Genomic DNA, 11285 nt, shown 5'->3' with positions numbered 1-11285 from the left:
GGGGGGGGGGGGAGCAGTGAGTTTATGTTAATAGGAGAGGCATAACTCAGAGAAGTAGGGTGAAAATGGTTGCACAACTTAAAGAATGTAATCAATGTCACGAAATTGTACATGTAGAAACGTTGAACTGCTGTATGTTTTGCTGTATATATTTTCAACAACAACAACAATAAAATTAAAAATAAATAAACAGAGTGGTGATGCTAAAAAGTCATCCCAAGATTAGGGTTAACTCATGAAGCTCTACTACACTGCTAACAATAACATGTATGATATATTAGTGGTTATATTCATTTATGGGGCCCTGGTGGCACAGTGGTTAAGCATTTGGCTGCTAATCAAAAGGTCAGTAGTTCGAATCTACCAGCTGCTCCTTAGAAAACCTATAGGGCAGTTCTACTCTGCTCTATTGGGTTGCTATGAGTTGGAATCAATTCGACAGCAATGGGTTTGGTTTTTTTTTTTTTAATATTCATTTATATGAGAAGTTAGTAATTTATATATGGCATATGATACAGATATCTTCTTACAAGTGAGACCTTTTTATTCCATTAATTTATTGCATGTTGGCAAAGAGAATAGAATAGGTGTTTAATTTCTTCAAAGTAATTCTGGGTTGAAAGAAATAATTGTTCAAACATTGGTTTAACAGCCTGGGAGCATTGTATCTAAAACCTAAAATTTATTCTGTCTGATTCTCTTGGTGCCAAATTACAGAAGCTGCAGGGTTTATATGTCAAAGTCTGTACAACTTGGCCTTATATCTCTATTAATGGGAAGTGCACAGTATTTTAGATCTTGAACATATGGTCAAGCCTGATTAGACAAATCCTTAGTTACCTGTTTTAACATAAAGGAGTCTCTCAGAGAAAAAATAACTTTCTCAAAGTCACATGTCCAGTAATTGCTGGGTCTGGGATGGGACTAGGGTAAATCAGCCAGGCTGCAAAACTCAAGTTCCTTCCACTACACCTTACCCTTTCTACACCCCAGTCTAAACGCTAAGGAAAGCATTTGACACTTAACAAGAAACATAAAGATAGTCAACATTCATAGCAACTGGAATGTTCAACACAAGTCACTGGTCTTCAGCATGATTTTGTTGCTACATACAGGCAAGAGTATTCAAACTTGAAAATGCTATAGCAAATTGTCCATCTCCCATTTCAATGAATAATATGGCAGATTCCAGTGATATTAATAGAAAAATAGTTTGCTTGCCATATGGCTATCCCTTGGAAACTGAATATAAAAACACTTCTGAGCTAATTTTCAGTTTAAGCAAATTCCATAATATTAACAGAAGTATAGGTTTTTTTATATTTTCTTGAAAGTTCCATTAAAGTAATGAAAGGAATAAACTTTTGAGGAAAACTGAAGAAAAAATCAATACTAAATAAAAGAATGATGAATATTTATTTCTTTTTCTCATATACCTCTCTTGGCTTTATAATCCGCATACTTTTCTCAACGTTAAGTCCATGAAGTTGAAGCTGTGACTCAACAGCATACTGGAAAAGAAGGATGATGTATTTAATCAAAACCAATGCACAGAAGCACATTCAAGTAACAACTCTGAAAAATAAATAATAACGTAACAAAAAAGTATATCATTATATTAAGTCCAAGGTCAAAATAACTAAACAGAACACTTCAGAAAAGAACCGCTTAATATAATTTACATGGAAATCTGAACACTCTTGGAAACATTGACTAGAGATAGATGAAAACTTACAGGTCATCTAAACTTTAAGAATTTAAAGAGATTTTTAGAGTAAGTTATTAAATCATCTTATCTAAGTCAAAACTAAAGTTTATAAAATAACAAAGTGAGTAGTATGGGCTTGTTATGCTTGAACACAGGACCTAGGAAGAGTAGGTTATTAAAAGGAAAAGTCATTAATAATAGTTGATTTCAGGGGAGACTAAGCTTCTTTTAAGGGGATGGAAAAGTGTGGAAGCAGATAGTGGTGATGGTTGTACAACATGGTGAACATAGTTAACGCCACTGAATTGTACATGTAAAAACGTCGAAATTGTAACTATTTACACAATAAAAAAGTTTATTTCATTGACAGTACATGGAGGACAATCAGATATAAAGATCTTGAATGTTTTCAAGATATTAGTGTTTATCTCCTTTTTAGTAATGGTAATTGATTTGAGCATAATTAAGTGCTCCAAAATTACACAAAATGTGAGCTACGATAGTTCATAATGGCAATATGAAACTCAGAAATCAAGTTTCTTTAACACTAAAACTGAAATGTGCAACATATTTTCATCTGCCTGAAAAATCAATTTTTTTATCAACTGAACTGCTGATGAAATAAAAACTTTTTTAGTGCATCACAAGAAATATGTTTAATCTTTAGTAAATAACTTTTTAGATACTAAAGCACCAATTATTATTGTAGCATACTACGAAAACCAAGGGACAAATAAAATTTTATATTCCTATTGTAAGTAGCTAAAGGGTTAAGCACCAGGATTTGTATTGATTTGATTTTTAAAGTAAAACAGCAACAAGAATTAATAAAACATTTATAACTGCACTTGATTTAGATCAGCAGTTTGCTCAATGTCTTTAAAAAGACTAATAAGTTATTGTTCCTATTCAGTCTTTTCCTCCCTCAGCACATGCTTTACTTGCACAAAAGAAATAAAGCTACAATCTATTAAAAAATGCCTAAATCAAAAGCATTTAACATCTCTTTATTGTAAGGTTACTTTGAAAAGACTATTGAACAAACATTTAAGTCAGTCAAATGATATGCTCCTCTAGGAAGGGTAGAAGAATATAAATATAATTTGAAGATATCCTTACATGATCTGAAGGGAAGGCTTTGGCTTCTAGAAGAATTTTATACCGTTTTGGTGTAGGCTTGAAAAATGATAACTGCAATGAAATGGATTTATTGAAAAAGCATTAATTCACACTTTATTCATTTGTTCATTTTATATCACACTGTCATTTTATAATCTCCAGCATTTTACAGTCATCAATTAAACATCTATGATGTCTGTCAAGGGTACCTTTACCAATTAGCCTTGATTCCAATGAATTATAAAGCGGAGGAAGATACTGGCTCATTATATTTATCAGTAAAAAGCAAGCCCAAGGGAGAATGTGAATCAGATGAAAATAAATTCTCAAACTTTACTTAAAATTTTAATTGCAAAATTATCTTCCCCAAGTATTTAATGGTAATTTCTCTAACATGAGACTGAAATATCATGTTCTATGGATATCATATTTATACTGATTTATCTTTCATTGCTACTCTGGTTTCCATTACAGAATGTTACCACTTTTTTATTATTTTGTGGGATTTTATTTTAGGTTCAACTAAAAATACCTCAGCCTTTATGTGAGACAATGGCCATTTCTAGAGCCACCAGGGACAAGTAGCTTATTTGTTCAGTTGGGCCCTTTCATTTCTCCAGGTGGTTCCCGGACAATGGGAATAACAATGTTAACAATAACAGTGATAACTACTGTTAATTAGGTGTTGATGATGTGCCAGGGTGCTAAAACAATTTTCACACTTAATCCTTGGGCGGATCTATGGGTAGGTATTAGTGTCTTCATTCTTACAGAGAACAAAAGACTTAGAGATGAAAAAAACCTTGTCCAAAGTCAAACAGGCATTCAGTAACTTAGTTGGAAGTCAACCGCAGGAGTATCTGGATTTAACAACTGTGCTGCTTACCACCAAACTTAAAACTTCACAGCCACGTTCCTTCAGGCATTTCTCAATAACCATTTCTTTATTTTATTTAAATAAAACATGAATATCTTCAGCGTATTCATGTAGACATGTTTCCAAAACATACTTAGAAAATGAATCTAAATTTTTTAAGCATCAAGCAATTACTATAGATACCATATCCCAAATCAAGACTATATTTGATGTTTTAAGGCGTAAATATTTATTATCTAGGATGAAATACTTTAAACATAGCAACTTGCTTAAGGTACTAGATCCTTTTTCCACATTAGTTTTATTTTCCAGTTCCCTTTTAACCCACCTCCAAAATATTAATCCACAAAAACACACTGATCCATGATCCTGCTCTGCTAAAGTCCAGTATTTTGGAAAGGTATCTTTCTAAAAAGTTTAATGCTTTGATAGTATTTGTACATCGTTGTTTTGTGTATACTACTATGCAGTTTTCCTTTTTACTCACTGTAATTCTTATTCCTTATGTTCTGAGATAAGAACTGTTTATTATTCTAAAGCTCTTTGCAAGAGTCAACTCTCCTACGATTATAAAGAAGCCATTATATCATGGTCCAGCACTTTCTGGTAAGAACGAAAATAACCTCACAACTTATTTAAAAATAAGTAAACCACCAGATGCTCATGAATTAAAGATAGAAAAACGTCAGATTCTGTAAATGAGTGTATACTAAACATTGGTGGGGAAGGGAACTTACCAGTAGAAGATGTAAATTAACAGTCAAACCATTCATTAGAGCTATTTCTTTCTCATTGGCTCCTGTAAGGTAAACATATCATAATTTAGCTGTTTCTATTAGTTCGAAAGCAGCTCTACTAAAGATATTCGGAAAAGCAAGATAGGGAGACCTCAGTCTATCATTCTTAATGTTTTTAGAGATAAGGCCATGTCTGATGTGTCAGCACAAAGAAATGGAAGTTTTCCCACTTGACTTGTTTCATCAAATAGTATCTGGACTCACATGAACATAGCTAGCTAAAAATTGTATTTCCTTTTTGATATAGTAAACAACAAGAACAACAGCAAGAAAAATGAAGCATTTGCTTTTTCCTGTAAACTAAAAATGATGTATCCTATTATCAGCTAGTTTACCAAATTCCCAAGCGGTACATTTTTTGTGGTAAGCATATCTCCAAAACAGATCTAAAAAGATATTAAGCCCAATCACATTTTTAAAGCCAGTTGTTTGTAATGTCAAACTAAAATGCAGCTTTAATAAAAGAAGGCTACTTTGCCAAATATAATTCACTATTATTACAGTGAGATATATAATAGCTTAAAAGACAAAAGAGCTAGGAAGCACAATACAAAGATCTAAATAGCTCTAGGGTTTATTCTTACACACTGAGATATAATTCATATCGATGTATATTGTCTGATAGAGCGCACATGCAAAATTAAGATATCCGCTACATAATCATAATCAGATGTAATTCCTGTTAACCAGGTTTTTGGCACTAGAAACAGACTCAGAGACAGAGAATACATTGGATACTTAAGAACGCAGAGCATGACAGCCATGAAAATAATCCCTTCCCTGTTCTGAGATCTTCTGACGTCTTTTAAAGCAATTAGAACAGTGTAATGGGAATAATGCCTGCTTACCATCACTGAGGAAAAAAAAAAAGGAGGGGGTTTATGTGCCTTAATGCTTTAAGGCTATGCTAGGTGTTAAAAAAAAAAGTTATCATACAAGTCCTACATTTTGTATCCAAAGAGATACTTCTGAGAGAGCCACATTTTATAAGATTAAACCGGAAAAAGAAGAATAAATCTAATTAATAAGTAGTTCCATGATAAGTTTACTTGAGCGGAGGCCATTTGAAATGAGTAATTTAGGAATTTGTATCTCATTAGAACCATTTAAGGAAGGAACTATATCTTTATCTAAACAAACAAACAAAAACCCATTGCAGTCAAGTCGATTCCGACTCACAGCGAACCTATAGGACAGAGTAGAACTGCCCCATAGGGTTTCCAAGGAGTGGCTGGTGGATTTGAACTGCCAGCCTTTTGTTTAGCAGCCAACCGCTTAACCACTGCACCACCAGTTTCTTGTATTTGGCACATGGGTTTCTCCATTTTATGTGCAAGGTTGGGAAACAAATGGTGGGTATTAAAGATATATCCCTGGTTGTTGTAAGGTGAACAGTTCCTGAAGTCAAAGGACAAGAACAATCTTATTCCACATTTCTGGCACTAAAAACAAACAAACAAAACAAAACAAAACAAAACTACACATACTAGAGAGATATGAATGAAATAAGCTTGTGTTGCATACAGCAGCGTATTTCTTCTCCTACTATATGAAAATCTTTCTGAAATATAGGTGCCCTGGTGATGTTAGTGGAGCCCTGGTGGCACAGTAGTTAAGCACTCAGTTGATAGACGAAAGCTCATCTGTTTGAACCCACCAGCCGCTCTGCGAGAGAAAGATGTGGCAGTCTACTTCCATAAATGTTTATGGCCTTGGAAACCCTATGGGGCAGTTATACTCTGTCCTATAGGGTCACTATGAGTCAGAATCCACTCAGTGGCAATGGGTTTGGTCCTGAAATACAGTAAGCAAAAAAAAAAGTCACTAGTTTTATTAAATTTATTTCTCTACGTTATGGTGTTGGGTTTTACTGTTATTTCTAAAACAAAACTTTATATATCTAACTTGATATTTTCCTTGATTCCCTGTTAGCTATTTACATGCATCTTTTCTGAACTGAAAACCATTTATTTCTAAGGAAATTTTTGGCAGAAAGTGTGGAAGACGGAAAAGAAAGAAAATTAATGTAAAAAGAGAGAATTATCAGAAAAAAAAAAAAGAAAGAAACTGAGAGAATACACTAAGGAGAATAAAATAGAAGGAGAAAACATGAGTTCATTATCCCAGAGGAAAACACAGAAATGGGAGAGTCAGGGAGGAAGAAGACTTTCTCTTAATACAAGCTCAGACATTCCATTTTTGCTTAAACATTACATTCTAATTAAAAGAATTATACGCTCCTGGGAAATTTTAGTTCTTCAAATAATGCGAAGTGTTCATTTGGATCATCTAAAATTATTCTTACATGGGAGAGTAACAAACTTATGTACACAGCAGAGACCCTACTCACACTCCCATCCACCTCCAGATATGCTGGCTGAATTTTAATCTGAACATACACTTGGCAATGTTCTTTCCCCACCTCACTTTCAGTGGTATACTCACACTTGGATTAATTCTTAGTAAATAATTCCTAACTGACTTGAATAATTTGTTTGCCCCCCGTACATACACATACATAAATAATCACACCTTAGACTAGTGTAAATTAAATTCAACAAAACACGTTACAAAATGTCATCTTTGTCTGCTGTGATGGTTAATTTTACGTGTCACCTTGGCTAGGCTATGGTGTTCAGTTGTTTGGCAAACACTAGTTGCTCTTATAGGCTCGCTAAACATGATTAAAGTGCTTGATGTAAGTAAAGCAGACTGCTTTTCATAAGGTGACTGGGCCTCTGTCAGTCAGTTGAAGGCCTTAAGAGCAAAAAGGGAGTTTTCCTAGAGTGCGTTCTACCTCCAAACTATAAATAGATATTTTGGCAGAACTCTCTCTTCACTCTTCCTGTTGCCTGACCTGTGAATTTTGGGATGCCAGCCTGCAGAAATTTCAAGTTTGTCCCTTGACCTACGGACTTTGGACTTGCCAATACCCCACAATCATATGAGCCCATAGGAGTCTTCAGTCTGTTGTCTGATCGATGGATTTTGGACTTGCCGGCTGTCATGGATTGAATTGTGTCCCCCCAAAATATATGTTGACTTGGCTAAGCCATGATTCCCAGTATTATGTGATTGTTCGCCATTTTATGATTTGATGTGATTTTCTTATATGTTGTAAATCCTACCTTTATGATGTTAATGAGGCAGGATTAGCAGCAGTTATGTTAATGAAGCAGGACTCAAACTACAAGATTAGGTTGTGTCTTGGGTCAATCTCTTTGGAGGTATAAAACAAGTGAGCAGAGAGACAGGGGGACCTCATACCACAAAGAAACAAGAGCCAGGAGAATAGCGCGTCCTTTGGACCCAGGGTCCCTGCTCTGAGAAGCTCCTCGACTGGGGAACATTGATGACAAGGACCTTTCCCCAGAGCCCACAGAAAGATAAAGGCTTCCCCTGGAGCTGGCACCCTGAATTCAGACTTCTAGCCTCCTAAACTGTGAGAGAATAAATTTCTCTTTGTTAAAGCCATTCACCTGTGGTATTTCTCTTATAGCAGCTCTAGATAACTAAGACACAAGCCCCCTAAAATCACGTGGGTCAATTCCTTAAAGTAAATCAATCTCTCTCTGTCTCTGTCTCCCTGTCTGTCTTTCTCTCTCATTATGTTTTTCTAGAGAACCTTAAGACAATCGCTGTTGAACTTTGTCTGAGGAGTGCGTCAGTCTCCAGACACCGCTATATCTCGGGTTCGTGCTAATACTAAAGTTTCAAAACATTAACAGAGATGTTTATTCCAATTATAACCTAAGGGCACTCAAGAATCTAGGGTTCTTAACACATCAAAGTGCCACACATCAGACTGATTTTTAGTGTATTTCAAAGGAAATTTTCCTTAACTGATCCATCTCCTTTGGTTAAAATTATGTTTCTAAAACCAACTTTGTTCTTTTAAGATATTTCAATATCATCTGGTTTCCATAAGAAAGAAATAAAATAATAAACCTTTTTTTCAAAAGCAAACTGGAATTCTTTCAAGTTGCTTTGCTTTTTTCCTTTTTCTTAAGAGCTGTCTTTGAGTTAATGTTGAATCGTTAAGAAATTCAAGTATTTGGGGAAAACTTTTTTTTTAAAGTTTCTGGAAAGCTTATCAGGATTTGAAAGGATCTTTACTTTAAAAGATCGTCTAGAACTCACTGAAATAAATATCAGATTTGAATCAATTCATCTGAGATGGACTTGAGCCAAGATTCTCATTCAATAAGTGCGTTCTTGTTATTATTTTGTTTACTTTATTTATCTATTGATCATCACAATTGGCTTTACCAGAGGTGAAGCTTAATCAAATGGAAGCACTGCCCTCTTGTCTCAATGTCTGGCAAGTAAGCATTTATTGAGCCGTTACTACATTTCAAGATTGTTTTAAGTAAGTGACTTGCATTATTTCACATAGTCTCTCAGCAACACAATGAGATATGTGTTCTGATGTTTTTCATTTTATCAATGCAGAAACTGAGGCTCAAAGAGATGAACTAACTTGCCTAAAATCTCACAGATTGGAAATAGAGGACAAAATCATAGCCTGTCTTAGAAAAAAGAAAAAACTTTGTTGAAGATTACTCTTGGAATGTTGTTTGCAGTATCTACTCCCTGTAAGTTAAATACAGGAGACTCAGGTTACCAACTTCCCTTTGCATCTTTCTAATCTTAATATAATTTCAAATCTTTTGCAGAATGAGGATGACAGGGCTCCAAGCTGCTTAGCGTTTGATAGGAGGGTTAATGACAGGCCTCCTAACTCACCTTCCATGTTCTGCATATTTAATTAAGCAGATGCAAATGTTATTGTGGTTTTGGTTGTCATGTTTGTAGTCAGGCTAGATCCAAAAACGTTACCCTTAATTTTTAGTAGCAAATTTCTGCAGCCTTTAAAGGCAGCTAGGGCATGGCTGAGGGCTGGTAAACGGAGAGAGCTTCTGGGGATTATTGCTTCTCTAAGGGTCAACCACAAGTTTCAAAAAGCAAATTTACATTCACATTACAACATTTTTATAAACTCAAATGCATGTATTTAGCCCTTTGTGATTTTTATGTACCCAGGGAGAAGTAGGCTTAATAATGATACTAATAATATTCTTCAGTAATTCTATTTCTAGCATCTTGGCAATATGACATTAATTATAAGGGAAAGTTATTCCATGTTTTGCAGGATTGTTGACTCTATATAAAATGCTTTATTAATAGTTTTTCTTCTCAACTGAAATTGAAATTATTTTCTCTATCAACAGGTAAATATGTCTCTTTTTTTTCTCTATTCATTCTATCAATTTGTAAACATAATAATTATTATCCTCCTGTTACTTCTTCTTGAAAAATTTTATGGTGGAATAAAGACTGTAATTTTAAGAACCTAGAAGATTCAATCATAGCTCAAAATATACAGCTTGTCTGTTTGCTCATGACGTATTTAGATAACCTAGCAAGTAGCAAAATAAATTTGACTTTGGTGTATTTTACTGTAGTTACCATAAAATTATTTTAATTACTTCATGATTTATATCACATCAACTTCCAACAAGGATTTTAGATTTCTTATATTAGGATGTGAGATAGAATGATAAAAATAGCAATGGGTATAATGCAGATGAGAAACAAATTAGAGGCTATTAAATGTCTTTATTACTTGACCAAATTTTTCTCAGAACTTTCCAGCAACCCATGCAAAAAGGGAATCTGCATGGGGTTTGCAGCAACAAAATAAAAATAAAATAATAAAATAACCTACTTAAAAAAAAATCCATTAAAGAAATCTGTTCCTAATAAAGTAAACAGTGAACTCCTTCATTTTTCACCTCGAGTTAAGGGTTGTTTCTATGACTAATATAAACAATTTTAGATGTAAAGAAATTTGGGGGATAATAGTTATTGAAATTTTAAAATATGAATCAATATCAACCTTTTGTCAATTTCTACGCTGTTGATCACCAACAAAATGGTAAAAATATTTCCCTTGATATAATATGAATTGTGGAGAATAAAGGTAATGTTTAACAAAATAACCATTAAACTAAAGATCACTGTCATTCTCTGACAATATTTCAAATAAAATATGACAGTGTATTTGTAATATAAGGCTTGAGACTTTGGGAAATTATATATATGTTGTTTACTCAGTTTTTTGTCTACAAAACTGACTTTCCCCATTTCAAGAGATAATTGTTGTCTTTTATAAACCATATTATATTTTAGAACTAAACATCACAATTTAATTAATAGTCAAAGACAAAAACACATCTGTATTAAAACTTTGTGGCATATTTCAAAGACAGACAAAAACCCCTGAAGTTAGAATTGACAAATTATATTTAAAAATATAAGATTTTTAATAAGTTCAGTGCTTTTGCTTTTCCAAACAAGCCTGAATATTTATAGCTCTCCTCCCCCCATTTATCTTAGTAATGATAATGAGAGGTTGCTAGTTTGAAATTTCAGTGATTTTTATGTGACATATATGTATTTACTAGGCAACAAGATACTTGCTACATTTAGTAAGTTGCAATAGAGCAATAAACTTTTAAATAGTCAAAGGAAATCTTTTTGCTGGGTTCATTGGCTTCATAAATAATATCACCTTACCACTTTCCGGGTCTGTATAAAGCATCCTAACTCCTGTTTAGAGGATGGTAAATAGTAAACACAAAATAACGATATTAGAATGCAGTTTATGTTCTGAAAGTAAACCTAGGGAGTGAAAAAAAAAAAAAAAAAAAAACCCACAGCAAAGGAAAACATATATTCTTAGGTCAGATTAATCCAGGGATTTGTTCAGGTTTATTTCTTT

The 11285-nt window shown here is 33.8% G+C and overlaps 1 protein-coding gene across 2 annotated transcripts in view; it reads right to left on the bottom strand.

The window, feature by feature from the left end:
• Positions 1-11285, bottom strand: part of KYNU (kynureninase) — a 154949-nt gene that overhangs the window by 77997 nt on the left and 65667 nt on the right. For both annotated transcript variants that reach the window (XM_004375104.3, XM_023730210.1), the window contains 3 exons: positions 4442-4503; positions 2828-2899; positions 1437-1511 (listed from right to left, as the gene is read on the bottom strand). In XM_004375104.3, coding sequence (XP_004375161.1) covers positions 1437-1511; positions 2828-2899; positions 4442-4503 — 209 coding nt within the window. The remainder of the gene's footprint in view (positions 1-1436; positions 1512-2827; positions 2900-4441; positions 4504-11285) is intronic.

The sequence above is a fragment of the Trichechus manatus genome, unplaced genomic scaffold (genome assembly GCF_000243295.1).
Source record: "Trichechus manatus latirostris isolate Lorelei unplaced genomic scaffold, TriManLat1.0 scaffold00033, whole genome shotgun sequence".
In the NCBI taxonomy this organism is placed as follows: Eukaryota; Metazoa; Chordata; class Mammalia; order Sirenia; family Trichechidae; genus Trichechus; species Trichechus manatus.
Note: the sequence above shows the minus strand (reverse complement) of the source record. Positions and strands in the feature narration are given on the sequence as shown.